Source organism: Theobroma cacao, chromosome 1, assembly GCF_000208745.1.
Source record: "Theobroma cacao cultivar B97-61/B2 chromosome 1, Criollo_cocoa_genome_V2, whole genome shotgun sequence".
In the NCBI taxonomy this organism is placed as follows: Eukaryota; Viridiplantae; Streptophyta; class Magnoliopsida; order Malvales; family Malvaceae; genus Theobroma; species Theobroma cacao.
Window position 1 is genome coordinate 34,800,723 of NC_030850.1, and position 27,950 is coordinate 34,828,672.

General features: G+C 37.0%; 7 protein-coding genes across 11 annotated transcripts; 1 reads left to right on the top strand and 6 right to left on the bottom strand.

The window, feature by feature from the left end:
* LOC18614191 ((+)-neomenthol dehydrogenase) lies at window positions 355–2,376 on the bottom strand. The gene is made up of 5 exons (XM_007051822.2): window positions 2,270–2,376; window positions 1,951–2,197; window positions 1,775–1,852; window positions 1,227–1,406; window positions 355–907 (listed from the first exon to the last, which is right to left on the bottom strand). Exons 1-5 carry the CDS (start codon window positions 2,302–2,304, stop codon window positions 524–526), a joined length of 924 nt encoding a protein of 307 aa, XP_007051884.2. The 5' UTR covers window positions 2,305–2,376; the 3' UTR covers window positions 355–523.
* Window positions 3,127–5,586, bottom strand: LOC18614192 ((+)-neomenthol dehydrogenase). The gene is made up of 6 exons (XM_018123008.1): window positions 5,456–5,586; window positions 4,833–5,126; window positions 4,507–4,753; window positions 4,299–4,376; window positions 3,848–4,027; window positions 3,127–3,659 (listed from the first exon to the last, which is right to left on the bottom strand). Exons 2-6 carry the CDS (start codon window positions 4,871–4,873, stop codon window positions 3,282–3,284), a joined length of 924 nt encoding a protein of 307 aa, XP_017978497.1. The 5' UTR covers window positions 4,874–5,126; window positions 5,456–5,586; the 3' UTR covers window positions 3,127–3,281.
* On the bottom strand, window positions 6,405–12,744 carry LOC18614193 (NAD-dependent malic enzyme 2, mitochondrial). The gene is made up of 19 exons (XM_007051826.2): window positions 12,365–12,744; window positions 11,993–12,089; window positions 11,540–11,658; window positions 11,276–11,443; window positions 11,012–11,140; window positions 10,540–10,600; window positions 10,294–10,397; window positions 10,130–10,213; window positions 9,898–10,004; window positions 9,675–9,774; window positions 9,238–9,345; window positions 8,985–9,050; window positions 8,751–8,823; window positions 8,572–8,658; window positions 8,346–8,400; window positions 8,185–8,256; window positions 7,422–7,484; window positions 6,974–7,088; window positions 6,405–6,696 (listed from the first exon to the last, which is right to left on the bottom strand). Exons 1-19 carry the CDS (start codon window positions 12,494–12,496, stop codon window positions 6,625–6,627), a joined length of 1,812 nt encoding a protein of 603 aa, XP_007051888.1. The 5' UTR covers window positions 12,497–12,744; the 3' UTR covers window positions 6,405–6,624.
* On the bottom strand, window positions 13,816–15,731 carry LOC18614194. The gene is made up of 3 exons (XM_007051829.2): window positions 15,619–15,731; window positions 15,268–15,473; window positions 13,816–14,160 (listed from the first exon to the last, which is right to left on the bottom strand). The coding sequence occupies exons 2-3, from the start codon at window positions 15,442–15,444 to the stop codon at window positions 14,086–14,088; spliced, it is 252 nt and encodes an 83-aa protein (XP_007051891.1). The 5' UTR covers window positions 15,445–15,473; window positions 15,619–15,731; the 3' UTR covers window positions 13,816–14,085.
* On the bottom strand, window positions 16,357–19,632 carry LOC18614195 (methionine adenosyltransferase 2 subunit beta). Of its 4 annotated transcripts, none has more exons than XM_018113819.1 (8): window positions 19,540–19,632; window positions 19,316–19,460; window positions 18,768–19,131; window positions 18,513–18,675; window positions 18,226–18,413; window positions 17,732–17,855; window positions 17,217–17,347; window positions 16,357–16,855 (listed from the first exon to the last, which is right to left on the bottom strand). In XM_018113819.1, exons 3-8 carry the CDS (start codon window positions 18,987–18,989, stop codon window positions 16,724–16,726), a joined length of 960 nt encoding a protein of 319 aa, XP_017969308.1. In that variant the 5' UTR covers window positions 18,990–19,131; window positions 19,316–19,460; window positions 19,540–19,632; the 3' UTR covers window positions 16,357–16,723. The 4 variants fall into 4 exon arrangements, with proteins under 4 accessions (XP_017969308.1, XP_017969310.1, XP_017969309.1 ...); XM_018113821.1 differs by having other exon boundaries at window positions 16,357–16,621; window positions 16,719–16,855; window positions 19,316–19,621; XM_018113820.1 differs by having other exon boundaries at window positions 18,768–19,128; window positions 19,316–19,620.
* LOC18614196 lies at window positions 19,782–23,210 on the bottom strand. Of its 2 annotated transcripts, none has more exons than XM_007051833.2 (7): window positions 22,993–23,210; window positions 22,084–22,419; window positions 21,868–21,961; window positions 21,344–21,465; window positions 21,012–21,161; window positions 20,341–20,439; window positions 19,782–20,051 (listed from the first exon to the last, which is right to left on the bottom strand). In XM_007051833.2, exons 2-7 carry the CDS (start codon window positions 22,399–22,401, stop codon window positions 20,001–20,003), a joined length of 834 nt encoding a protein of 277 aa, XP_007051895.1. In that variant the 5' UTR covers window positions 22,402–22,419; window positions 22,993–23,210; the 3' UTR covers window positions 19,782–20,000. The 2 variants fall into 2 exon arrangements, with proteins under 2 accessions (XP_007051895.1, XP_007051894.1); XM_007051832.2 differs by having other exon boundaries at window positions 22,860–23,039.
* Window positions 24,540–27,925, top strand: LOC18614197 (digalactosyldiacylglycerol synthase 2, chloroplastic). Its single transcript, XM_007051834.2, has 5 exons — window positions 24,540–24,722; window positions 25,553–25,869; window positions 26,028–26,294; window positions 26,760–27,109; window positions 27,208–27,925. The coding sequence occupies exons 2-5, from the start codon at window positions 25,588–25,590 to the stop codon at window positions 27,725–27,727; spliced, it is 1,419 nt and encodes a 472-aa protein (XP_007051896.2). The 5' UTR covers window positions 24,540–24,722; window positions 25,553–25,587; the 3' UTR covers window positions 27,728–27,925.

The following is a 27,950-nucleotide window of genomic DNA, read 5'->3' on the forward strand; positions in this document are numbered from 1 at the left end:
TCGTATTAATGTTTCAATTAATGAACAAGTACTACAGTTCTTAGTTCAATTTTCTCTCTGGTTTTACTGCTGCTCTTCTGTTTTCTGCATTAGACCAGTTCTTCATGAACTGCATGTCTTCATCTCCATAAATTCCAACAAAAATATATTAAATGTTTCAGAACTCCATTTTTTTGTACCAACAAAGTAGATTTGTCTGTCCATTCTATGTTATTAGGATCTGTAATTTAGAACTGTAGAACCTGTATGGAGAAACAAGAACATTTCCGCTGTCTTTTTCATGTCTTGGGTGTGAGCTGCCAAGGCCAAAAACCTAGTGACAGTTAAACATTTGAGATAGGTAAAATAGAAACATAGCCCAGAAATGTTCAGTTTGTAACAGAGTTTTCATTAGCATTTAGCAGTCCTTTTTACATAATTTTTTCCTCATTTTTATTGTGCATATATAGAGAGGAAGCACAGTGAAAGTGGCACATGGCGAAGTGTTGTTTTCATCCTCGCCAAAGTAATGGATCATTATCCTTCAAAAATCTGAAACTTCTTGGCGATTGAAGAAAAGGCCAGACGACCCAGCAGTAGGTAGTAACGCCGGTCTCACTACATTCTCTGCTCCTTCTGCAGCAGTTGAATAGCCAGTACCGCCAGTTATATCCGTTTTGGCAAAGCCTGGGGTAACACAAATGACCCAGAAACTGGGGTACTTCTTGGCCAGCACCCTTGTGTATGCGTTCATAGCTGCTTTTGAGACAGAATAAGCAGTTGGTCCAATATAAGTTGGCCAACCTTTGGATTTCATCCTTCCCTCTTTGAAATCTTTTAGAAACACGTTCAAAACTTCTTCAACTCTCTCTTCTGTGAGGCTTTCGACATCGCTCAACACTCCCTTGGCCCATTCATTGGACATAAGCTGAAGCAACAAGACAAGAAAAAAAGAAAGAATGAAAACTTCTGCTTAAAAGTCAAAACAGGTAATCATTTATAAATGTTTGGAGCTAAGACAATTAGCATAGCAATACTGAAACAGAGTTGTGATGAAAATAGAAAGAACAGAGACAGAATGGGATGTCACTGTGTTTTATCCATTTTCAACTTTAAGTCATCTACTTTAGTACCTTTTGTACGACTAAACCTACATTTCAAGACCAAGACAAAGACACAGATGGTTTTCAAACTAGATTCATTGTCTCTCCAGGATACTTAAACTTCTACTTTTCAAGGTTCTGTACCTGCAGTACTCCGAGATAAGAGGTAACGTTTACAATCCTTGCGGAATCAGATAGCCGGAGGAAGGGAGCAAGTGCCTCAACCATTCTTTTCATACCATAATAGTTCGTTTTCAGGCACTCTTCTGCAAGCTCATAAGTTTGAGCAGTAATAATCTCATTCCAGACTTGATCCCCAGTTGGCTGCATCCAGAAAGGATTTTTACTTTGTTAGCAATTCCTTCGAGTAAGCAGATTGTTAAAAGTTAAAATTCCATTTAAGTAAAGCTCTGTTTCATTTTTAAAAAATAAATAGAGCAAATTATGGGGTATAAATTGGTATCTAATTCTAGTATAAGGCAGCAACTTGAAGCTAGTTTGGATGGAAAATCATTCCCATGAATTTGGAATATAAATTCTGCTTGATCCTTCATCAGTCTTAAACAAGATTTGAACTTCAATCTGTATGACCAATCATGCTAACATATACTTCCATTAAGGTCTTAATTTGAACTCCAAAAATGAGCTGAAGACAAGGTGCAGTAGTGATACAGATGGAAAGGAAGACTTACCCAATCCCCAAAACGTTCAACAGCTCTGGCGAAACTGTCATAGTTCATAATGACTCCAGGAATCGCTGCATTGTTGACCTGCACGAGATTCCATCATTCTCATAATATTACTTGCTTCTTTTGGCTTTGTAATGTTAAACCAATGTTTAGAAAAGAAAACAGATGACGACTTATACCAAGATATCAAGTTTTCCGAATTGGGTCCCGATGAAATCTGCAAGTGAAGCAATGCTAACAGGATCTGTCACATCAAGCTGGTGGAAAACCACATTATCAGACACACCAGACTCCTTCAGCTTCTCAACAGCTTCAAGGCCCCTGTTCTCGTCTCTAGCAGTCAACACCACCATGACTCCTTTTGAAGCCAACTGCCTACATATTTCCAATCCAATTCCCTTGTTTGCTCCAGTCACCACTGCATACCTGAAACAAGGGAAAAAAAAAGTATGCTAAGACGTGTAAAGAAAGAAGCATTTAAATCACAGGGTTAATTACCTCTTTGCTGCAAGAAAGTTGCATGTTTCTGCCATTCTTCTTATTCTCTATCTCGGGGATTCTGACGAATGCGAGAGCGAGAGATCCTGTATGAGTTGGTGCTTTATAAACAACTCAAAGAGGGCACCGACAGAAAAACGTGTGATCACAATAAACAAAGAATAGTCAGAGCAGTAACTGTAGCAAAGACTGACTGAAGAGCTGTAGCAAGGTCGTGGCTGCTGCGAATGTTGACCCATTCAATGCAGCAAATTAGAAGGTAAAAACATGATTGGCAAAGGAAGAAAATTCTTCAGATCAATCAATAAGTTCAATGTGAAATGCAATTTCCATGTCATTGTAGGACTGTACCCAAAATCTACTCTACTCGATGTTGACCTGCATATATTCATATCCACAAGTTTCCCTTCTGTTTTTTCTGTTGATGCTCCCACAGTTTCATTTCTTTGAAGGTAGTAGTACGAGAAACATCAGACTATTGACTCTGCAACTTGTGTAAATCTTGGACTTAAGCTTTGAGGAAGCACTGAATTCGAGACATAATTGTACCAAGGTTTTTGTCTTGTTGACTAGTGCCAATATTCCAAATGATCAAGGAACCAGTTAGACTGAGACTGTTGTGGACAAAATAGATTAATTGAAAGTGTCAAAGGCGGTGAGTACAAGTGAAAGGATTCAGCCGAGTAACTCCAAAAAGGAATTATCAGTCGTCATCCCCTTTCAAAGTGATGTACTCTAGCTTTGATGGCATGTTTGGTTGGGGGAAGGGCTATTCCCTCCTTATTAAGAAGCTAAGCGGGCCACCCATGCTAAAGTTTCGTGCATGCCATGCATTGCAGACTCCATTTTTGTCAAAATTATATAAACTACAAAATCCTTTTATTTCCAGAATTATTAAGGTTTCGATGCCATAAAACATGAATCTCGATGACAGTAAAGGCTACAATTTGTTTTACACATAGCTAACTGTAGATTTCATCTTCATCTACAAGATTGGAAGGAATCATACTCTTTAAAAACATGAGACTTCCTTCCTGATGAAAAGAAGGCCTGAAGGCCCATCATTTGACAGCAGTGCTAGCCTGGCAACATTTTCAGCTCCTTCAGCAGCAGTTAGGACCCCAATATTGCAAGTTATATCAGTTTTCACAAAGCCTGGGCCAATGGAATTAACAAGGAAACTTGGGTACGTCTTGGCCAGAATCCTTGTGTAGGCATTCATTGCTGCTTTAGAGAGTGTATAGGCAGAGAAATACGTAGGCCAACCTTTAGCTTTTAATGATCCTTCTTTAAAATCTTTAAGAAACTGCTTCAAAACTTCATCCACTCGATCCTCTGTAAGACTTTCGACATCACTTAATCCTTCCTTAGCCCACTGACTGGGTATATTCTGGAAAAAAAAGAACATGAGAGATGAGAGATGAGAGATAAACCTTTTGCCAAACCTCCTAAGAATTATTTAGTTTGATCTAATGGTATGAAACCATGGGAACTCAGAGTAAATGATGGACTGCAACCAGTTTCAAGTTCGAGCTTCGTTTCATCTTTGCATTAAATTAGTTTATCAGGATCATGTACCTTCAATAACCCCATAATAGAGGAAACATTGACAATTCTCGGTGAGTCAGATAACTGGAGAAGGGGAACAAATGCTTCAACCATTCTTCTTGCACCATAGTAGTTGGTTTTCAAGCATTCTTCCGCCAACTCAAAAGTTTGAGTTCCAATCTCATACTCTTTGGCTCGCTCTTCAGTTGGCTGCATGATAAGAAAAAAATTTAAATAATCCCTTTGTTTACTAGCTAAAAATTCTCATATCTACACGGCCATAAAGAAATTATATGCTCTATTTATCATCTATTCTCCTTTCCCAACTCAGTAATGTGTATGCTATTCCAGAACAAAGTTTTGGAATTTAGTTAAAATAAGATAACAAACTCATAAAATAGAATAATCATTTAATTATAACATAGGACTATTTATGAGTAACAATCATTAATTACTATTAACAGAAATGCGGGATACTTACAAAGTAACCAGCAAGTTCAGTAGCTGTGGCAAAAGCCTGTGGATGTAGAATCGCTCCAAAAATCCCAGCATTGTTAACCTGCACATGGTTCCGACGAACCATGATCAAACCAAGCAACTTATTAGATAAAAAAGAGAAGACAAATGACATGGTTTTCACCATTGAAATGTAAAGCTGATATTTTGAAGAAATGGATCATCAATGGTACCAAGATATCAAGTTTCCCAAATTTAGCTTTGACAAAATCTGCAAGGGAAGCAATACTAGAAGGATCTGTTACATCAAGTTGATGAAATACTACATGAGCAGACAGACCAGAATCTTTCAATTTTGCAACAGCTTCAAGTCCCCTTTTCTCATCTCTAGAAGTCAAAACTACCATGATCCCTTTTGACGCCAGGTTCCTGCATAGCTCAAAACCAATTCCCTTGTTTGCTCCTGTTACAACTGCATGCCTAGGAGACAGGAAAAAAAAAGAAAGAGGTTCAAAAGAGGGACAGGGAATACCAAAGCAATCATGAAAGCACAAGGTACCTTTTGGCTGCAAGAAAGGCTGACCGTTCACCTTCAGCCATTCTATTCGGACAGGGAAGCAGGGTAAGTTTTCTCAGGGTTTTCGAAGCAGTGTAGTAGAAGGTCAAGAAGGGAAAAAAATGGGGTAGCTAAAGCAGTTAAATAATGATTGCACAAGATGGAGGACCATATACTGGAAGAGAAAACTGGATTATCCATGACCCTTTTTTCATTTTGATGAGGTAAGATGGATGATGGTGGGATTTCATATTTCTCTTCAGATTATCTCGCAAGCTATGGATTGGACAGCTTATTCTGCATCAAAATTCAAAAGAAATAAGCATCTCCATGAAATGTAATCAACAACACAGTTTTCTTCGGTTGCCAGATTTCAGATCAAACCCAATGCATTAGCATAATTATTTAGTAATTATTAAGCGGAGAAAAAGAATTAACATGTGAAGATGTCCAAGAACCTCACCTAACACAGTTTTCTGTATTTTTTTTTTACTTAATTTTGTCATTATTAACCTTTCTGGGTCACTTGGACCACGGAGATTTAAAAAAAATATTATTATTATTATTATTATTATTATTATACTAATATTATTGTGCCTTCTTTATCTCATATCCAAGAACCTCACCGAACACATTTTTCTGTATTCGATGGAGCGGCTAGAGGCTTGCCAGGGCCTGCAGGCATTGGGGGAGCCATTAGAGATCACCTAGGCATCATCAGGGGTGTTTTCTCTCATGCCACTGGAGTAGAGAGGACTAACTTTGCTGAATTTCAAGCCATTCAAAGGGGAATTAAGTTCTTTCTTGACTCTCCACGGGCGTCCTCCCATAAATTGGAAGTTGAGAGTGACTCTTCTAACGCAATTGTCTGGGCCAAGAACCACAAAAAAGTCCCTTGGCGCATGAAGCTCATCTCCAACTCCATTGAAAGCTGTGCCAGCAATATTTTGGACCTCTCCTTCACCCATATCAGACGTGAAGCTAACTCACTTGCGGATGGGCTCGAAAAGGCTGGTGTTGCAAGAGATTCAAACTTCAATGGTTACTTTGAATTAGACTTGGGGGTGGAAAACGTTCAAATGGGCTCTTGTTTATTACGTCGATGCTGGTTCTTACTAGGGATTTCTTAGTTTGGTGTGTCCAGTGTTATTGTACGATGAATGATCAACTAATGTACCTTATCGTTGGAAACCATCTGATTTTGCCAGTCCTTACGCCAAGGACTCTTTTTGGTTTTGTAAGCCACTGCAGCTTACCTTTGTCTCTCATGTGAGACTATTAATAATATCATCACTTTTCAAAAAAAAAAAAACATCGTTCTGTATTTTTCTGCCAGAAAACCACAATAGCTCCACCTTGGAGAAAAACCCATTCTTGATCCATGTTCATTGGGACATCAAACTCAAAGAATTCAATGCTCTCATTAAATGGAAAGAAGTTGATTCGAGAGGACATCGTTGTAATGGCAAAATATCTGACGAAGAGAAATAATGAGGAAAGAGATATTTTTGGACTCATAGAGGGCCAAGTGAGATTGGTATGACGTAGCAGTCAGCTGATTAAAACGAAGCAGTATAAGAAGAAGAATTACAGATAATTATTTGCTGAAAATGAAGATTTTAATATGTTTTGAACTCTTGATAAACATTGAGAATTAAAAAAAATAGAGTTAATTCAATACTAGTACTAAAACAACGTTAGTGAACAGGGTCATTACCCTTAGGCTGCTCAACTTGGGGCAGCAGTCTACATAGAAATAGCCTCCATCCAAATCGTGGAAAAAAGAATTCTGAGCCTACTTCTCATGAACAAGTGGGCTGTAAATAGGGTACCACATATTTCGAAATACGTATTCCACCGTCTCCTCCTGCACCCATAAGTGAAAAACCAAAGCCAAAAATAAATAATAATAATAATAAGAAACCCATTTTCTAAGGGAGAAACCAAGCAAACGGCTTCCTAGACAAACCATGTGAACCATGATAGGCACCCCAGCTTGCCTGTTAGCAGATTTGAGGTCGGATTTATGGCTAACTTAACAGTATTAGACATTCCTTTGCATCACAATTTATCATAATCAGTGTGCAAGTCCAGTTCACAACCCGGGGACATAAAGAAAAAGAAAGGTGAAAAAAGTTTCATACTTTTGACATGTGCGCCAGCTCTCGGGGACCCACATCTCCATGCCCTTCTGCCAGTTCCTCTGCAACAGCAGCTCGCAGGACAGATGCTCCAACCTCTGCTGTGATATGTCGAATACTGCATGGTGCAGAGGCAGAATGAAATTGATGGTGAAGCAAAGCATTAAAAAAAGTGTTGGAATAGTTTTATAACTGGGACGCCAAAACCATACATTCGCCCCAATGATCACGTACTGGTGAGATAGAAACCTGTCTACTTAAAGTAACGTTGTGACAGGCAAATGATCTATTGATAGCATTAGCATATCCACTAAACCATAAAAGTTTTAAGCATTTGAAAAATCTGGGTCTCCATTGAAAATTTTGAGAATATGAAGAAAGAACAGAACCAATAATTTTCACCACTGTCAACAAAAAGAAAAGAGTCACCAGTGAAAACAGAGAATATTACCTATTGATAGATGGATACAAGATGCCCCTCTGAATTTCCTCATCAGTCATATAAGATGCAAGGCTGCAAGGATAGCATCACATTCACAACTTCCGGAATTAAATGGAACTTTCATCCATGTTTCCAATGGCGAAAAAGAAAATGAAGAAATGGAAACCAAACTGGCTATTAACGAATTTCAATTATTATATACTCAATCATGCAGCTGACAAAAAGGCTTATTCCTATAAATATATATGCACAAGCACAACTGATTAGTAGACTAATTTAATCAATTAGCATTTTATATATTAAAATCATACATTGATGGAGTTCGCGGATACAGCTTTATTTATTGAAATAAGAATCAACACAAGAATTAGGTCATGCAGTCTAATGCATATAGGACACCTTGAGTGCATACTTTCGTGAACTGCAAACATGTTATTGTAACCAAAGTCTAACAGTAGAATTTACGGAAACAGAAACCTAAAGAATGCATAATAGCATGGGGGAACAAAAGCTTACAATTGCATATTTTCTTTTTGGGGCTCTAATATTGAATCACTAAGAAACTAAAGTCCCTTTGAAGTCAGCTTTACTGTTTATCAACTAGAATCAGAAATTCAGAATTCCGCATAAAGTTCTATAACAGCCAGCTGGATATTACAAATATTAAGTAGGGGATTTCCAAGCATTCTTCACTGTGAATTCTAAACTTCAAGCTTTATTAAGAAAGAGAAAGAGAACAAGAATAGAAGCAACTATACAATCATATTCATACCATTCAGCAGCAGCTTGCAACATTCCATCAGTTATAAAATGAGCACCTGAGAGCAAAGCTCCCAAACCAATCCTGGATGCAAAGCAATAATAGTTAAATCAAAGTTAAGATATAAGCATGGTCAATTAAACAACAAAAATTAACAAGAAAATAGCACCAACCCAGGGAACAGGTACATGTTATTTGCTTGATTTACATGGCCCACTTTTCCATTACCTATCAGCAAGCAAATGATTATTTAAGATGTGATAACCATCAACTGAAAAAACTAGAATCATGGACCACAACATAGGCAGCAGCAGCTCCCTTAAAGAAGCAGCAAATGCTTGTAATTGTACGATGCAAAATCTTTCAAACAAGATGAACTTCAATTAAAATGGAAGATACCAAGATTGACATTTTCAAAAGGGCTTCCACTGGCAAAGACTATATTTTCTCCAGCATGCTTAAAAGCATCAGCAGCAGTGCATTCAGCTGTCCAGTGAGAATGCAAACAGAATGTCAAGACAAAATCTCTAGCTTCCATAAGGAAAATCCAAATGCATGACAGGGCAGCAAAAACAAACCATTCATGGTGGGATTTGACATCGCAAAAATAGCAGGTTTACTTGAATCAGATTCATGCATGGCCTTGAGCACCTGTTTTTAGTGCCAACAGAGTAGTGAGGAACTCAACACAACAAAGACCTCAAGAAGTAATTAGGATCAGAAAATAAGCATAAATTCCCTTGAACAAGAAATAAAGGTTATCAACAAAACATATACAATAGAGATACAGAAATAAATAAATAAACTTCCACCTCTTCATTGAACACACCACCAACTCCAGACAAACCAAGAAGCACATCGGGCTTAACCTTTTTAACCTGGATAAAATTTGGTTCGCAGCAATTAGATTATTATATAGGTGAAGAGCATCTATAACTAGTAGAAGACTAAACTTATAAAAGTGTGGTATAGCATCAACTCTTTTGTCACACAAGACTGCAAAGTCTGCAGGGAATGCTTTTCTTCTTCGCACACAATTCCTTATAATACCAGCCAGGCACTTACCACTTCAAGCAGAGAAGCCCCCTCTCTAAGTCCCACTATCTGTCCTGGATCTTTAGCAAATGGTGCTGCTGCTGGATCAAGATTCTTCCTCTCTTTAGTGATGAGACCCTTAACCAACAACAAACAATAGAAAACTAAGTATTTACCCACCAGGTGGAGGATGAAATCCTTCACCAAGGAAAGAAAATTTACCAGATGGTCCATTGACATACAGCTAAAACAAGAGCATTTAGATTGCCAAAGTAAAATTTACTACTCAGAGTAAAGAATTAAAATAAAAAACCTAGATCACTTTTCTAGTAAACCTTTTTCACATGTTCATGCAAGCCCTACTTTAATATTACACAAGCAAAAGTATATATTACCTATCTCTAAAAACAGAAAAGCCTTTGCACAAATAGGATGACGAGTACTAGAGTGGAACTATAAAACCATACATCTTTATCAAGTAGGAAAAAGTTGGATGCAGCTGTTTCACTTTTTCCTGCCATCCTTGCAACAGCTTGCACAGCCATGCTAAGAACACCAAGCCCTGCACTGGAAGACAGAAAGAAAGATGGATATGAGAAATAAAGCCATGAGGGAATGAGCACAACGAAACAGAAGAAAAATTGTGTAAAGCAGAGAGCAACAACGCTTGTCTATAAGTTAGTCAAGTACCTCCCAGCTCCCACCACAACTATCTTTTGGTTTGCAAAGTCAGCCAATGATCGACCTTGTGCTCTTACAGTTCCTAACAATCCAGCAAGTGCAACTCCAGCAGTTCCCTAAGAGACATTAAGTAAGCACAACATTCTAATAGTGGAGGCATTCATAGTAATTCCACAGCAATCCGTATTACACTACACTCCTCTAGTCCATAAAAGTAGTAAATTGCTGACCAAGTGCTCACCTGTATGTCATCATTAAACATGCAAAACTTTTTCCGATAGCGTTCCAGAGTTTCAAAGGCCCACTTCATTTGAAAATCCTCAAACTGAATGATGTAACAATCAAATAAACAACATGATATCAACCAAGCATAACACAAAAGTCTCACTTCAGAGAGAAATTAACCTGTACAATAGCCTTAGGCCAACGTGTAAAAACTGCTTCCATGAATTCATCAACAATTGACAGATATTCTTCCCCTTCCAACCTAGGTTGTCTAAGTCCCAAATCTGTCAAGCCAAAAAGAACATCTCAAAAGAGATCCTGACAACCTCTCAATAAACAAAGTCACATGCAAGCATATTATACGGTCCACTCTGCAAATGAAACAACTTCTTAAGAACAAAGTGCTTAAGTACGCATTTTACTCACAAAGTGGGTCTTCAAGTAGCTTTTGATTGTTAGTACCAACATCAAGCATAACCGGGAGAATCTGCCATGGACAGATGTTGAATGCATAATTAAAGTTACAACACAAAAGTGACCATAGCAAGAAAAAAGCGAGAATGGACAATACTGTAAAAACATAGGAACAAACATTGAAAGCAAGATATAAACCCAATAATTGTGAGTTCATAAATGCTGTCATTCAACCAAAAATATTAGTGCACATGCGTATGACACAGAAATATAACCGACGGTAGACATGTCAAATACAGTCAACAGCCAAAGACAGGTACGAAAATGGTAGGAAAATGATTGATATTACACACAAATATGGTCCAGCTTGAAGCATTAAGAACATACGAGCACAGTTATAAACAGCAGACACACACATGCAGGCAGATATACACACAGGAAGGAGGCAGAAAGAGAAGAAGAAGGAGTAGACTATAGTTCATACTCTTTGTGGGTTGATACCAGCAGCAGCAACATACATATCAAGTTTTCCTATTGGTATTCCAATCCCCTGAACTCCAAGGTCACCAAGGCCAAGAATACGGCTGCCATCAGTCAGGACTATCATATCAACCTGTGAGACAGAGGTGAATTGAACATAATATCAGAACTGCAAAAGCAATAATTGATATCTTGCTTTCCTATAGGGAAAAGGAACAAAAGGCATATGGCATACATCTCTGATACTCTTACAGATCCACAACCTTACCTGTTGAGCTGGCCAATTATATATCATAGACATCATCTCTCCTTTATCCTTTGCACTGAAATACATTCCACGTGGGCGTCTAAACAACCCAGAGTAATTTTGACATACTAGTCCTACAGTAGGCGTGTAAATTATTGGAGCAAAATCTTTGATGTTATCAATAAGGACCTGGAGCAAAAAGCAAAGCAGAAAAACTTTAAATTATATCAGAACTTAAAAAAAATTTGTATAAATAGTATAAGCTGATATGAGCAACAAACTTACTCTGTAGTATAGTGTTTCATTCCTGTCATGCAATCTATTTAAGATCCTCCATTTTGCTAATGCAACAACACTCTCAGGTTGGCACTTAGTATTTCTCTCCAACGATCGATATGATTCCACTACCAATTAAACAACAGATTAAAAAATTAAGGCTACTGTTAAAAATGAGGACAAGACCAATGAGAAGGAATCAATCTCCTAGAAAAGGCCAATACATTACAAAATGAATTTAGTAAGCTAAAAAAGTACTTAGCTAATGAAATCAGAATAGAAATTATCACATCATCTAGTAAACTTACTCAAAATATTAACACACAATTCACAAATAGCAACCAACCATTGTTACTCATATAATATACTTAATTTACAATAACCATCTCCAAGATCTTCACTCAGTTTCAAAACTTCCAAAGTTCTAATATATCTAAGTAAACAATTGTGCTGCAAACTTACTGAAACGATCATATTGCTGCTCAAATGATATCACACGAGGCGGAAGCAGGCCACGGAGCCCTAGTCGATCTCTCTCTGTCAAAGGAAAGCCAGTGTCCTACACTTAAAGAAAAAAAAGAAACAATAAGAAAACAAACGAAATTTTTGAATAAGCAGCGATTTCCTTCAGCAAAAACAAGTTTCAAGCTCATAGTCTTCAAACAATATTTAGAACTTTCAGATTCTCCGTAAATTACTTCTGAGTCACAACAAAATTCACTTTCAGCAGCAAGAAAAATTACTTCAAAGTACAAACACAACAAGTTCATCGGAGATCATAGTATAGCCAATTGCAAGACCGCAGTAAGTTAATAATCAAATTACTAAACTAACCTTATTGAACCAAGGATCATGAAGAATATCAGCACCACGCTTGTGAACGATACAAGGACCAGGAATCGCCGACGAGAACAACCGCCTCGATCGGCTCAGTCTCGACGCTGCAAATCGCGCCAGATTCCACATTCTGTGACCTAGATTTCAAGATCCGAAGCCACCACCAGAACGAATCAGAGACAATCACACTTCTTCAAAAAAAATCCACTTTCACTTAGAGATTGTCCTGTCTAAACATGTCGCCGCAAATCCTTTGGGAGAAAAAAAGAAAAGACGAAGCAAGATGGTCGTTCGGCTTATAAGCGTGTTTGGTTCAATTTATAGTAAAAATTTGTCTTTGATTTAATTCTTTTTATTTTTATTTTTTATTCGTCGTCCAAGGCCGTGTGCGTATGTCTGAAAGTGGAATACAGTTGAAGTTGTTGGGGACTATGGACAGGGAGTGTTTTTCAGCTGCCCGGTAAGAGCGGGCAGGGAGAGAATGTGCTTAGGTACGAGTAGCGGACGGTGATTAAAGAGGTGGCTAGAGTGCCAGGAACAGGCACGGGCAGCGGGGGCATATTTGGGAAGATCTTGTTGGGATTAATATTGGGAAATGGTGGGGCCAATGTTTGGACGGTTCTAACTGAGGGTTGCAAGTTCAACTGGGGATTGGGGAGTGAGTGAGCGAAGCTGGGAAGCGCCCGCCATTTCGATTTTCTGCTCATTAAAAATCGCTACTTTATGGTATGCATAAGAAGGCTATTGTCCCTTTGTTCATTCTAAAATCCAACACCGTAAGGGAACTGTCTCTCGTGTTGGAATGTTCTTGACCCGTAGGCTATGGTGCACCCGCGAAGGAGAATATGTCCCTGCTTCTCCCCTTTTCTTGTTCTAGCTGATGTTATTGACAGCTCCCAAAATTAAACAACAATTTTCCTTGAAGGAGATTTGAGACCAGAAACACTGAAACAAACACAGAATCTGTCAACCTGAGACTCACTTGACCGGAAGGATTGGTTCTTATTCCTCTGCTTTAAAGAGAAAAAAGTCCTTAGACAGGACGATGGGTGGAATCAAACTCTAATAATTCAGTATTAAGTATATATTTTTCTTTTCATGCACCATGTCTCCTTCAAATCAAACTGATTAATTCCAATTCCAGTCAAAGGTATTGATTCTCTTTAGGGTGTGAATGTGATCCATGGAAGTTTATCCCACCCTAGCCTAGCCTGCTCTCTAGAAAGCTTTTTACATCAAGCTGCGGCGAATGGAAAACGAGTTCACTTCTCATTTCCTGTTGGCTCATAAGCCTACTCGACAGACTTTTGCGTGTGCGGTGGGAACCTTTGGGTGAGAACCTTTAGCCCATCTTCACTGCTACAATTAAGTGCCCTGGTCCATCAACTTATGTTATCTTTATCTTGTGGATTAAATGGTCCATCAACTTAATTGGCCTAAAACTTTACAAACAGCATTAAATATATCTCTTCAATAACAAAATTTATAGAACTTACAAAGCCAGTTTTGAGATTTTAACGATGACAGTGAAAGCAATAGTCACAACTTATTGATCATATGGAAAGCTAAACCAGTCAAAGGGTCTCAAATACAGATCATAGGAAATGTTACCCAATCCATTGTATTAAACAATTACATGTTTGTGAAACTACCACCCGTAGGCTGGTTTGAATTGCCAACAGTACTTCATTCAACAACCCTGGACAGACTGGACAGGCTTAATAATCTTTCTTTCCAAAGTTCTTGCACCAAAGCTGTGAAGGAATCGGACGAACAGGGTGATGAGGCCGTTGCTGCAAGCAAATTAATCTTTAGCTAAAAACTATCTTGGGAATATGAGCTAGCTGAAAAATGCAGATGCACGAGTTTTAAAGAAGTCATCCAAAAGTTAACAGTTTTTGCCACAAAGTTTCAAAACAGCTCATGGCAATACACATCTAGTTTCTACTGTTGAACAACTTGGAATTAAAAATGCAGCATTTTTTCTCTGCGATATGTCAGTTTGATCACCTGAGACTGGTGCTGCTTAAGGAGATAAGAAGTGCATATAAAGCAATAAAAATCTAACATTGACTTCAATCACTTGATGAAGTGACAAAGTAACGTTGCCTGAATGACAAAATGACCATTTTGGAAGACATATAGACAGTTGGCTTCTAACATTGGCATGTAGTAGAACAAGATTAGAGATTAAATGCCCTTGAGGATCTTAACTTCTAGTTCATCAGAAGAGAACGTAAAAAGCTGCAATCTTAAATCATTATGTAAACTGGGAAACAGTAGGCCTATTGGTATTCAATCGGGAATAAGTGCCTGGCTGGTAGCCAGCCACTAGAAAAACTTGATTCTTGCACAGCATTGATGGGTTATAATGAAACTGAGAGCAATTTTAATGAACACCAAAACTTTGTTTTATGAATAAAATTTAAACAAGAATAATCAAAGAACTATGGTTTAGACCGTTTATAGCTTTCTATTAAATGTCTGAATGATCAAGCAAATAGACTGTTCCAAAGAGATTATCATATTGGACCTTCATATCCACTTCTATGTTTCACAGTTACTAGTCTTTGCTTATATCTAAAATTTCAAGCTTCAACCAACATTTTGTACAAGCACAAACTAAAACCCTTAAAGAGTTCACGCTAACATTCCTTCCATCTAATTCCAAACAATCTACATTTCTTAGAAAGGTAAGAATCCACCAGAACTAATAAATTTGCTTACAATGGACCAAATCCATAATAGAAATCTTAGCATGAACATTTATATAGGTTCGAATCATTCAGATTATAAAAAGGGCTAAACCTAGATTCAACAATTCATATAATCAGGCTAATAGGCGTTCTTAATGGCAGTAAAAAACACTAATAAAGGGAGAAAAGAGGGGGTTTAGGAACCTCGAGCTCGGCGGATTTCATGGCAATGGGGATGCAGATGAGGACAACACCGAACATGGCAATGGCGGTGTTGCGACGCCAGTGCTTCGGCCGGCAGTATGGGCCTCCCGACATGCTCCACACCTTCTTCCTGAAATCCTCTGCTCCATGCCCATGCTCTCCTCCTCCTCCTCCCATCTTTTCCTAATTTACTCGATGTGATCGAACTGCGACCACCAAAGTAATTAGATCAGATGAGAATTGAAAAATGTATCAAAAGAAAAACCCAATTGGAGTTTAAAAACCAAACTGTAGTTGCAAGGATATAGAGCGAAAAGGAGAAGGGCTAGTCCGGTCCGGCGATTGGCTCACCTGAGAGAAATGGCAGGTCAGAATCGACGATCAGCTGAGCCTCCTTTTGTTCGCAAATGGAGACAGTGAACTTAAGGAAGGGCTTTTGGTATTTGTCGGTCGTTATATTCTGGTTGATCGAGGAGTTTTTCGTCTTTTTGCTATCGTAAGAGCCCATGCCTGGAAGCCCAGTTGTTGCTGATTTATATACCACTTAAACGGCATGTTACCTGCTCTCTTTTATTTATTCATTACTATTATAATTTATATTTGATGAACTCTTGGTATAGTAATCGAATATTATCATCTTATTAATAAATAAATTTAAAAATTAAAAATTTTTAAAAATAAGCACTCATAATTTTTAAAATATTTATTTTAAAAAAATTTTAAATTATTATTTGCACATTTATGAAATTACATTTTATGATTAAATTGGTAACATACCAATATTATACATCGAAAGTGCATAAATTATAAACCCGTTACTACTAAATAAAAGTAAACTTTGTTACTCCAAGAAATGTGAGTGATTTCCTTGAATTGTACCATTTACCAACCATTCACTATGTCTACAATTCTTCTTTCATTTTCTCAATAAAGGAATCTAGCTTGCCCTAATGAGAAAAAAATTGTTAAAAGAAGCTCAGTAGCCCTAAGTTGAATATCATTAGGGGATTCAGAATAATTAGGGATTGGAGAGATCATGCAACTTGAATTTGTAGGTGTTCATTGTTGCCCCAGAAGAACACAAACATCTATAACAAAATAACAACTCTTTGGCCTTATTGCAACTTTGAAGGAATCTGGACAAATGAAGTGCTCTTTAGCCTTGGAACAGAGACAAAGACAGAGGATGAATGAGGTGCTAGAGCCACCTTATTTTACATGTAATGACATTTTGGATACAAGTATGTACTTATTTTCAGTAAAAGAGGCACAAATAGTTTAGACGACTGTATTTGTTCTTCTTGGATCTTGATCATAGGGGATACTCGTTCCTCTCGCAAGCTGTAAGGATGTTCTTCGATAACAAATACCAGCATAAACACAAAAGTTATATCCCTACATAGATGCCCAAGTTGCATTATACAAAAATGGACAACATCAATTGATCGTACCAACATCACGAGCATGTTTCAACTGCAAGTGTCAATTTCACACCATCTTTAAATGGAGTAGGAGAAATATTCAGTGTCTGAACCAGTTTGGTAATATCCATAGATATATCAGCAGGGGACATAACACCTCGGTCAACCTGAGAAACCAACATCTCAGTTACAACAGCCAGGTACAGAAAAACAATCCACATAAAAAGGGAATGAAACAAAAGAAAATGAAAGAGAGCGGGACTGGGGGAACTGAAAAGGGTTTCTCTATCATGGAAAGCATATATATTTTAATCAAAATTCTCGTTCCAAATAAAGAGCATGCTGAGAATCTTGGAACCATGTTGGTCTATGCTATTGAGTAAAGATCAATAGAAAACCTCTCCAGAATCAGATAGCCACGAAGAAAGGATGAATCGCCAGGCCATAAATTAAACGATAGCATGCTACTAAGTTCAGAGCACAGGAATAAGATTATTTTTTTTCATGAGTTTTAAAAGGTAAACTTACAGATGATGCAGATATTGGTTTAATTAAGGAGGAATCATGTCCTCTAATTTGTGCAACAGCCTCAGCCATTTGAACACGGGATACCCTGTCTGGTCCACCAACATTTAGTAGCAACTGCGTTTTCTTACCCTCTTGGGTAAGCAACATAAGACCAGTTAGGATAAGAATTACAGATGAAAATTTCTTTTGAGAAGTAAAAGCACCACAAAGACTCAGAAGAGGGACCTACCCATTGAAAATGAGAAAATACGAAAACAAAGCAATAATAAAGAAGAAAGTTGAGAGAATGAAGACAAAAGATTGCTGACTAGGCCACTTTTGCATTCTTTCCCAAGTGAACTATCTGCGATGTGCTATAGGGTAGAAGATAATACCTTTACAAGAGGTCAATCCCATATCAAAAGCATGAAATGCTATCATATTACAATCTTCCATCAAAACAGCAGAGACAGAAGGAGCTTCTCACAATCTATTTACAAATATTATCTATATAAGCACAGATAGTAGCTTCATACCTGAGAACCATTTGTCAATCAAAGTCAGGATGATAGTCACAACATCCTTGACATACACTGGGCAGCGGTACTCATCATAAAAAAACTCCACTTTATCTCCTTTGGAAAGGACACCATCAATCCACTGCAACAAGTTCGGGTATAAATCATTAGTTAATAATGAAACAATCAAGAATGCTAACTAATAAAATATACAACTAGAACATTTTGTGTACTTAACTACGTATGAGAATTAACATTATACAAGAAGCAAATTCAACTCAACTGCTATGTAATCAACATTAATGCTTTTCATTCCATACGGTGTCTGTTTAACCCCTTTACTTGGATGGAATATGGAATGCTAAGCTGCCCTGCTATTTTCTACAGACATTTTTTGTTCGCAGCACATAATGAAAATTGGATGAACATTAAAAGGCTAATAAGAAAAATCATAATCTTAGCCAAAAAGGTGGAAAAGAAATGAATAATCATAGGGAATTCAGCTTCCACACCTGAATTGGGAGAGATTTTGGAACAGGTGAGACAGTTTGTGGCCCAAATATAATACTACTTCTCAAAATAGCAAAATTTGCCCATTTCTCAGAGATGAACCGCTCAGCTGCAACTTTTGATTTACCATAAACATTAACAGGAACAGCTTCATCTTCTTCCTTGTAAAACGATTTCACCCCTTCATACACTAAAGCATAAAACCAAGCAACCAAAAAAAAGAAATGCATTTCAAATTCAGACCTTATCTCAAACAATTAGAATTCATAAAAATCAATAATTCACTTACCCTGATCCGTCGAAAGATGAATAAGAAGAGTATTGTCATCTTGGGTAAAGCTTGACAACCAGTTTACAAGAGAAGTAGGCACATTGATAGATGTAGCGGCGTCAGGGTCTTTCTCGCAAGCGCGTGGCACCGAGAGAGCGGCGCAGTTCACCACCACATCAGGCTGCCATTTCCCACATCACAAGCCTAAAATATTTCAGTTTTCTGTTTAGTTAAATGAAATGAGGCAAAAAAAAGGATTGGAAAGGAGGTAACCTGGCCAAATTGTTGTGAAATGGAATGGAAACCGAGTCCGGTCTTCAAATCGACCTGAAAAGCAAGAGAGTCGGGAAAAGCATCGAGCAATGGCTGGGGAGGAAAGGAGTTGTAAGTGAATGCCACATCATAAGGGGTTCCTCGGATCTCTGCAAATCCTTGCAAGACATGTTGCCCCAAGTAGCCTGTGCCTCCCACCACCAACACTTTCTTCTTGCTCATTTCTCCCTTTCAGATTTTTGCTGGGGCTTCGGGATTTTGGTAAGAAGGTTCGTCAGGGTAATAATTTGTGATCAGGGAGATAGAATGAATAAAGGAAGGAAAGGAAGCTTCTTAAGTTTTCATCACTGTCGTCGGATAGCTACTGGAGTGCACGTGAGTTCAAATTTGTGATCAGGCGGCATAAATATCAGTCTCAGAAAAGACCAAAAACGACGACAATGCATTTCCTATTAAATTTTTAATTCTCCAAATAAATAAATAAAGACGAATTTTTTTCCCCAATGTTTTTGCTATATACCAAATCAAATTAGGGTTTGTTTTCCCACCTGTTGCTCCATATATACCAACTGAATAACCAGTTGCCGACCCTGTCATTTCTTCGTTTAGATTCTCGTTTGATCTGTCCCATTTCTCGAGTCGGCGATAGGTGTCCTTCGTTTTTTCTCTTCCTTTTCACATCAATTCATGAATCTGATGGGAGACAATCGGAGAATGATCAAATGATGAGGAAAAAACTGCAACATAATGAATCGATTTGTTTCGTGATTACTTGTATTTAAGTCTCTGATGAACTTCGTTTGTCTCCCCTCTACAAATTTTCCATTTTGATTCAATATGGGTGTTCCTTTTTCCTTTTCTTTTAGTACAAAAAGGATTTTGAGTCACTTCTCTTTCTTCTTGTTCTTTGGATATTCAAAAGGTTAAACTTAAAGCTTCATGCGATTTGAGAAGTTTGAGGATTAACCCTTTTTTTTTTTTCTTTCTTTCATTTGATGATAGGAAAAATCAATCAGAAGGAATAATCATGTTTAGAATACGATATGCAGAATCAATGCAAACAACAATTTGGGACTCTGTTGAATAACAATTGAATTAATGAACATGAATATATCGCTACTATTTACAAAAAAAAAAGGAAGTCTCTGAAGTTTGAGGATATGAAGTTCAACTCTGCATTTCATACAAATGGAAACTTTCTGGCTTCTGCTACCACGACCGCAACATGGCATCTCAGCTGCTTTCTGAGGAAGCATGGGACTTCTCAATGAGCAACTCAATTTTCTGGAGTAGCAGACAATGAAGCATTACTAACAGTGTTCATGAAAGAAAAAGCATCAAAAAGAGAAAAACCAAAAACAATTAACCAATAAGTCATCAAAACTCTGCAAGTATGGAGCATTAAGGTCTACAGTACTTAGCATGGATAAAATGTTCATAGCCATTAATAAACCTCAGGCCTCAGGGACAACAACAATTCATTTCTGGGTGAACTATTTTATTTATTCTCTGAACCAAGCATGCGTACCAACTCTTTTACGAGTGCAATAAAGAGAAATGAGATGGTCCAAACCTTTACTGATTTATTGACTTCATCAAGTTTTTGCAGAAACAACTCTCCAGGCATCACTGCTCTGCGCTCCACAGAAGAATGATGCGGTGAAGCTGCCATCTGAATAACATGTGCAACAGTAATTAGTAAAGCATAAATCTGGCTAAGAAAGAGAAAAAAATTACTAATAAAAATAGCATGCAGAACGGTGTTAAGAGTTAGCAATTTGTTTCTTCATGCAAGAAACCATATTTTACAAGCATCTTTGCATTTGTTCTTGGGAGGCCTTGTTTAAACCATATGTTCAGACAACGAAAAATTCCAATATTTTTGCTACCACAGCAATCAACATGTGAACGTACTTTCTTTTGTAGTCATACTTAAATACAACCAAAATTCAAAACATTCCCAAAATGAACCACTCCAGAATGCCCTCCTTTCCCCTATCAGAAAAGAATCTGAAATCAATCTACTCTGACATGACCTTACACAACTCAAAGGCACAGTTACAGGTTCAACTTCGCACCAACTGTAACTAACTAAATTGGAATGTGCTGTATCCTAAATCCAATTGACTTAAATAGGAAGACATGTGGTAGGCCTGTCCAAGCACACATCGATATTTCCCATGCTTACCAGAGAAATGGTGGTGATTAAGTGCACAATTTTGATGGTTCAAGGGGTTAAATTACCTTCTTAGTTTTGGCCGGTGATCTTAGGATAGGTTGCCCTTCTGTCAATGATGTCTTTCGAGATATAGTTTCCACTTCACCAGTGACGGTAGAAAGTTTCCAACTTTTACCAACATCCTGTATTGCCTTTGCAGCTTCTCTTACGATGACCTGACATTCATTTATGTTTTTCATTCTCCATGAGGACACTTCATATAAAACAGCATATAAGCAATCAATTAACCATGGTTCATTGTAATTGTTTATGAGAATGAATTTCATCATTTTCCAAACATTACAAGGAAAAATCTTAAGTAAAAGAAGATATCAACATAAGAAATAAATGCCATTACCTTTCTCAGAAGTGCAGGGTTTGCAACCCCTTGAACCTGTAGTTCATCAACAGGTGCAGCTTTTCCATGTGCTACACTTTCAACTCTAAAGGTATAGATGCCATAAACTGATTGCAACCAGCCTGTTAAAATCACAGCACATGTCTTATTCTTTTGAAAGGAACCATCTCTACAGTAATGTGTATACACCCAAATGCAGACAAAAAATAAAACAAAGCAAAATAAGACCAATTCATTAACCACAACAGCTTACAGATCCATGATGTAAAGAATAACCAAAGTCTTGACTATACAATGCATCACAGACAAAACGGCAGTCAAGATTTGTTAATCAAACCAGATGCTCCATATTGGCACTTAAGCAATAATAGGTGGAAAGGGGGATCATATATACATGTTATTGTTCTTTTTACCCTTGCTGAGCAAATGATAAGACGCATGTTATCTCATATACAAAATTATCCACCACTTAGAAGAAGCAAAGCAATTAAACAAGAAACATTTAGCAAGGCCAGAACTAGTACCTTGTTCAATTATAATATCAATCACCTTGGAAAGCAGTACATGTTTCTCAATTGTTGTTATGCCCCAAAAGGGTATGAAAGAAGGCCTTGAGACCTTCAAAATAGGAGAAAAAAGGGGTTAAACTCAAAATAAACTTCTCTCTTTCTCATAGATAACCACCACAAAATAAGCACAAGTTCATGCCCTACTTCTCTGTGTTCAAGCCATATACATACCTTGTAAACTATTTCGCTAGGTGTGACATACAGTTTGCGTGACGAAATATCTTTCTGAAGCACATATCTTCTAATGGGGAGGTAGAGCAACATGATGATGCCAACACCCCAGGCCAAAACCAGCAACAATGATATAGAAACCCATATAATGGTGTCATACTGAAGATTGTTTCTTGCAAGTTCTTCAAAGGAAGCTGTGTACAATATCGGTTCAGAACTATCTAAATGGAAATCATCTTCCAGCTCCTCAGGATCAGCAAGTAGCTGATCCTTTGACGATCGAAGTTCTGATAGACTATCTGCATGACCCATCAACATTCTCTTCTGTGCTCAAAACTAATAAAAGAAAAAAGAAAAAAATCAAAACTAAACCCATGTTCCAAAAGTACCACAAATTGCAATCGTACAATCAGTTTATAAACAACAATCAGTTGACCAAATTTTCTAAAAGATGAAAATTGCAGAACAGTTTAGGGCAAATGTATTCCTCTCAGACCAAGAGAAAACAAACCAAAACCAAATTTAAGCAATAAAAGCAAAAGTTCCCTTAAAATATGCTTAATAGAGCAAGAAACGTGCACTTCATCCCATCGCAAATTTCAAATGTGTTACTAACAAACTCAATTTCTTTTCATTTTTTGGCTGAAACTAGGTAGCACTTGTTTTTCCAATAATTTTCTTGGAAACCAAACAGCAGATATACATACGAGAAACTATCAAGAGAAACGGCAAGCCGGTGAAACGAGAAATGGTAGAGAAAGAGAAAAGTGTTATACCTGATGACCCTAGAAAATGCTTTGCAAAGTCGAAAGTGAAGAATTAAGTTGGAATTGAACGGATTAATTGTTAGGGTTTTGAAATGAAATTTGCTTTTGGGGGTTTAAAGTTCAATACAGGGGAAGAAGCTACCAGTGGGTGATTTGATGATCATCTCATCGGGCAAGCCACGAAACGCCACCAAACATTCAATCAGCATGAGAGAATGGATTAGGTGTGTGCAGTCGTACGTTGTTTTGCATACGTGGCTGATGGAGCGGATTTGGTTTCCTAGTGATCGATGTCATCGGCACTGGACCCACCAACTCAAAACGTCGTTCTGATCTTCCGACCCTGGCTGCAGTGGAAATCTTGGTCTGCCCCACGAACGCCTCAAGCCGACCCACGCAAATCATGCCACGTGCACATTATTACTATCATAAAATTTTAAAATTAAAATAAATATATGTAATTATTAATAAGAAAAATAAATGCAAGTAAGTTGTAACCATCTCGAAAAAATGACAATCTAGCAAAAATTAAACCTATGGTAAAATGATTAGCTATAACTTAAGTAACGCGAATTTATTGACTTTCATTTTTGTTTATTTTAATTGATATTGATTAAGGATAAGTAAAATAATATTTAAAAATGTTACATTTTGATGCACTAATTTTAATCAATGGGGTACCTTTTGTATATAAAAGAGATTCTAGCAAGGAGTTGAACAATCATGAGATAAATCCTTTGTAATTCTTTTAGCTTTAAATTATAATAAATGAATGAATAGTTTAATTATTTCTCGTATTAAATTTATTATTAAAATTATATAAAATATTTATATATGAAATTTGTTAAGTTCATCAAGATTTCGAAACTTTCTCATACTCTTGTCACGTTACCATTACAATACTCTTACCCCTAAATCTTCCAAAGCCTTTTCTATACTCGAATTGCCTAACTAGTCTCCTATAAAATCCTAGTTGATTTTGCTAGCATCCATGCGTTGCCTTACATCTTGAACTCGAGTCTATTGATTCTCTAACTCACTTTCACTTGAGTAGACAATTGGTTGAGCCTCTTCTAACACTTAAGAGGTCGAGTTTATTGTGAATAGTAATTAGAAATGATAACAAGTACAGTATTAATTAATTTTAAGATATTTAAATTCGAATTTGATTAAAATTTAATGATCCGTACCCATTTAAATGGTTGAATCCGATTATTAACAATAAATCTAAATTTAAATAATAAAAAATTAAATTAATTACTTAAATTTAATTAGTAAAATTTTTAAATACAACTTAAAATGATTAGTAAAATTTATATTAATTATATGTAAATTATAAATAAAAATAATAAATAAAACTAAAATTTAATTTTAAAATTTATTATTTATATAATAAATTTAAGTAACAAATATCTTATAGTTATTGCTCGAATTCATAATAAATAATAATTTTACCATTTAAACTTTTATCAAATATGAATATAAAATATTTTTATTACTATTTAATTGAATGAATCATACAAAATATTCTATTATAAATTATGCATTTGTCGTTTCCTTGCCGTGACAATTAGACCCTCCAAAAAAAGTGAAGACGCAAGCGCACATCAGCTGGCAATAATGGCCCACATAAAATAAGTACCCGCCAAGAGAACAGAATCACACCATCCAATCAAACTACCCCCAATTAGCCCAAAATGTCCGTTACGACTTTTCAAGTAAACTTATAGAAAAAGTAAAAAAAAAACCAGGACCCCGAAGCATATTCCCTCCTTCCCTCGACTCCCCTTCCCCCACCTTCCCTTCTTCTCTGTTCTCATTTTGACGAAGTCCAAGAATCTTACAGGAAAGAACCAGCTAGAAGAATTACAGGTAAAAGTTTACTCGTCTCAACTTTTATTTTTCACCAATTTGATTTGCTTTGCTCTTCTATCTAGCTTTCGCCCGGTAATCTATTTTCCTGTTTTTTTTTAAAAAAAAAATTTCGATATAATTTGTTGAAGATTATCTCGTGTTCGTATGTTTTATTGAAGAATAAAGAAGAATGAATCGAGGGTTGTGATTCTTGAATGTGGAATAATTTATTGAGTCTAATGTTTCGTGTTTGGGCAGCTATTCTGGAATCTCTCTCTCTCTCTTTCTTTTTCTTTTCCTTTTTTCTTCTCTCCCGACGCTTGTTAGCTGATAGTTCACGTCATTGATTAAGAGCGTCAAAGAATCATAAATTCGTATTTTGTCTTGTTTAAATCTTCATTATTTGCTTTTAAGCAATATCATTTTATGGGGAGGAAGAACCTTAATGATTAGATGAAGTATTATACTAGTTGTTTTAGGACTCTGCTTTCACGTAATTGCTGCTTAAGAGGGAGCCAATCTGACTTGATCGATTCATCTGTACAAAATAAACAATAAAGCAAAAGCTAACTTAACGTAATCAATGGATTACGATTAGTTCTATTTCATCTTCTGGAATGAATTTGAAATTAGGGTTGTTCACAATTCATAGGCATTTCAAATTATTACTAGCATTTCTGTTTTAGGTAAGACGTGAGTATTTTCGTTGTTTGACTCTTTTTTCTATTTCCTTTTACATTTCAGCTAATACTCCTTTTTTGATGCAGCTGTAGATTTTAGTTTTCATTTAGAAAAGTCAAGCTCTCTGATTTTATAAGCTGCTTCAATTTTGTGGTAAACTTATGCAGGAATTGTTGGTTTAGAACTTGAACCTGATGAATGAATGGATAGGAAACAGCATATCGCAATTTTCACCACAGCTAGTCTACCATGGATGACTGGAACTGCAGTTAACCCTTTGTTTCGAGCTGCTTATCTTGCTAAAGATGGAGAGAGAAAGATCACATTGGTGATTCCCTGGTTATCTTTGAAAGATCAAAGACTAGTATACCCGAACAATACTACGTTCAGTTCACCTTCAGAGCAAGAGACATATCTTCGTCAATGGCTTGGGGAGAGAATTGCATTTTTATCTGATTTCGATATACGCTTTTATCCTGGAAAGGTAATCATACCTATGAATACCTGAATTTTTCCTGAAGTAGTGAATCTAGAGATGCTTTTATTGATATAGGTAGGCTTGTAAGCACATTATCTTTTATTAATTATTTTCTGTAGCATAGTAATAATCCAATGGTAATTTGTAATAGTACTTATGTGCAGTTTGCTGTAGATAAAAGAAGCATTCTTCCTGTAGGAGACATCTCAGAAATCATCCCTGATGAAGAGGCAGATATTGCTGTCCTGGAGGAGCCTGAGCATCTTACATGGTTTCATCACGGGAAGAGATGGAAAACTAAATTTTGCATTGTCGTAGGAATAATACATACCAATTATTTGGAGTATGTGAAGAGAGAGAAAAATGGACGATTCCAAGCATTTTTTCTGAAATATGTAAATAGTTGGGTTGTTAGCATCTATTGCCATAAGGTAAGTTTCCTAGTAAGTCTTGAATTTTTGTCCTTATCGTGATCAAGTTAATGTGACTTTTCCCCCTTTTTCCTTAAAGATCATTGATATTTATAGGGCTTAAATTTTTTTTTGCAAGCTTGCATATTTGAATAAACTTATTAATACATCCTAGATTATTTAAGAAATTAATTGCAATCTACTTTGCCTTGGGTAATGTATTATTCTGCCATAATGGGAATCAATGCTGCCGTGTTGGCCCACTAGAAAGATGTGTGTCTCTGATTTTACTAACATAGTCTAAGCTGTTGAGGCAGGTGATAGAAAACAATGGAGGGAAAGGAACAGAAAATAGAGAAACAGAGAGTAGAGGGAAAGTAAGGGAGAACTGGAAGAGAGAAAGTTGAATTTGCTTGTGTCTTTAAGTGTTGGTATTATATTGTTATAATTAGTTGTCACTGGATTATAATCATGATGTAATTGCAGGTAATTAGGCTGTCCGCTGCCACCCAGGATTATCCTAGATCCATCATCTGCAATGTTCATGGAGTTAATCCCAAGTTCCTTGATATAGGCAAGAAAAAGTATGAGCAACAACATAGAAATGAGCAGGCCTTCACCAAAGGGGCTTACTACATTGGGAAGATGGTTTGGAGCAAAGGCTATGAGGAACTACTTAAACTTCTTCGTGATCACCAAAAGGAGCTAGCTGGTCTTGAGGTTGATCTATATGGAACTGGAGAGGACTCTGATCAAGTTAAGGAAGCTGCTGAAAAGCTGAAACTGATGGTTAGAGTTCATCCTGGTCGTGATCATGCTGATCCTTTATTCCATGAGTAAACCTCCTTTCTCTCTCCCCCTAAATATTATTGTCTGGTGATAATACAGGGATCAGGATCAATGAATATCAATTTTTTCTTGTTTTCCCTTTCAGTTACAAAGTGTTCTTGAATCCTAGCACCACAGATGTTGTTTGCACAACCACAGCCGAAGCATTGGCTATGGGCAAAATTGTTGTTTGTGCCAATCACCCTTCTAATGACTTCTTCAAGCAGTTCCCCAATTGCCGAATATATGATGATGGCAATGGTTTTGTTGAAGCCACACGCAAGGCACTCAGTGAAGAGCCTGCTCCATTGACTGATGCACAGAGGCATGAGCTGTCATGGGAGGCTGCCACAAAGCGGTTTTTAAGGGTTTCTGAGCTCAACCAGGTCTCAGCAAAAAATATGGAGAAAAATTCATCGAAGAAATTCGCATCAATGTCTTTAAACCCGTGGAAGAATTTAGAGGACGCTTCAGCATATTTCCATCATGTGGCTTTAGGATCTGAAACAACTAGGAGAACATTTGGCGCGATTCCAGGAAGCTTGTATCCGGATGAAGAGCAATGTAAAGAACTTGGGTTGGCCAGTCATATGGGGAGAGGAGGGTCCATAAAGATAACTGATTGAAGCATTCTTTGTAATTCATAGCAGGGGACATATTGGTAACCTTTTCGTATTGTAGAGAAAGCAAATTTCATGTACCTGTAATGCATAATCTGGCTAAAGTTTGACAGAGTTTGGCTTGGCCTATCCATCCAATTGCTTGTACAGTTCCTTCTCTAGCTTTTTTAATTTTGTGCACAGATTTTCTTATTGACTTGTTTACTTGATAATTGGCTTAGGCTTTTAG

Bases quoted from the DNA above. Each gene is read 5' to 3' on its own strand.
- LOC18614192 (XM_018123008.1), bottom strand. From the start codon at position 4,873: ATGGCTGAAGGTGAACGGTCAGCCTTTCTTGCAGCCAAAAG. The intron at 4,754-4,832 runs GTACCTTGTGCT...CCTGTCTCCTAG, and splicing joins GCCTTTCTTGCAGCCAAAAG to GCATGCAGTTGTAACAGGAG. The intron at 4,377-4,506 runs GTACCATTGATG...AACCATGTGCAG, and splicing joins TTGGGAAACTTGATATCTTG to GTTAACAATGCTGGGATTTT.
- LOC18614194 (XM_007051829.2), bottom strand. From the start codon at position 15,444: ATGGGAGGAGGAGGAGGAGAGCATGGGCATGGAGCAGAGGATTTCAGG. The intron at 14,161-15,267 runs GTTCCTAAACCC...ATTTGCTTGCAG, and splicing joins TGAAATCCGCCGAGCTCGAG to CAACGGCCTCATCACCCTGT.
- LOC18614191 (XM_007051822.2), bottom strand. From the start codon at position 2,304: ATGGCAGAAACATGCAACTTTCTTGCAGCAAAGAG. The intron at 1,853-1,950 runs GTATAAGTCGTC...AATCTCGTGCAG, and splicing joins TCGGAAAACTTGATATCTTG to GTCAACAATGCAGCGATTCC. The intron at 1,407-1,774 runs GTAAGTCTTCCT...TTCTGGATGCAG, and splicing joins TTGAACGTTTTGGGGATTGG to CCAACTGGGGATCAAGTCTG.
- LOC18614196 (XM_007051833.2), bottom strand. From the start codon at position 22,401: ATGTTGATGGGTCATGCAGATAGTCTATCAGAACTTCGATCGTCAAAG. The intron at 21,162-21,343 runs GTAATGGCATTT...AATGAATGTCAG, and splicing joins ACCCTGCACTTCTGAGAAAG to GTCATCGTAAGAGAAGCTGC. The intron at 20,440-21,011 runs GTAATTTAACCC...CATGTTATTCAG, and splicing joins CACCGGCCAAAACTAAGAAG to ATGGCAGCTTCACCGCATCA.
- LOC18614193 (XM_007051826.2), bottom strand. From the start codon at position 12,496: ATGTGGAATCTGGCGCGATTTGCAGCGTCGAGACTGAGCCGATCGAGG. The intron at 8,401-8,571 runs GTATCTTCCATT...GCTTGCTGATAG, and splicing joins TTTTGAAAATGTCAATCTTG to GTAATGGAAAAGTGGGCCAT. The intron at 7,485-8,184 runs GTATGAATATGA...CTATCCTTGCAG, and splicing joins TTGCAAGCTGCTGCTGAATG to CCTTGCATCTTATATGACTG.
- LOC18614195 (XM_018113819.1), bottom strand. From the start codon at position 18,989: ATGAGCAAGAAGAAAGTGTTGGTGGTGGGAGGCACAGGCTACTTGGGG. The intron at 18,676-18,767 runs GTTACCTCCTTT...GGGAAATGGCAG, and splicing joins TTTCACAACAATTTGGCCAG to CCTGATGTGGTGGTGAACTG. The intron at 16,856-17,216 runs GTAAGTTTACCT...TTGGTTTCTCAG, and splicing joins AACCAATATCTGCATCATCT to GTTGACCGAGGTGTTATGTC.
- LOC18614197 (XM_007051834.2), top strand. From the start codon at position 25,588: ATGGATAGGAAACAGCATATCGCAATTTTCACCACAGCTAGTCTACCA. The intron at 25,870-26,027 runs GTAATCATACCT...ACTTATGTGCAG, and splicing joins TACGCTTTTATCCTGGAAAG to TTTGCTGTAGATAAAAGAAG. The intron at 27,110-27,207 runs GTAAACCTCCTT...TTTCCCTTTCAG, and splicing joins GCTGATCCTTTATTCCATGA to TTACAAAGTGTTCTTGAATC.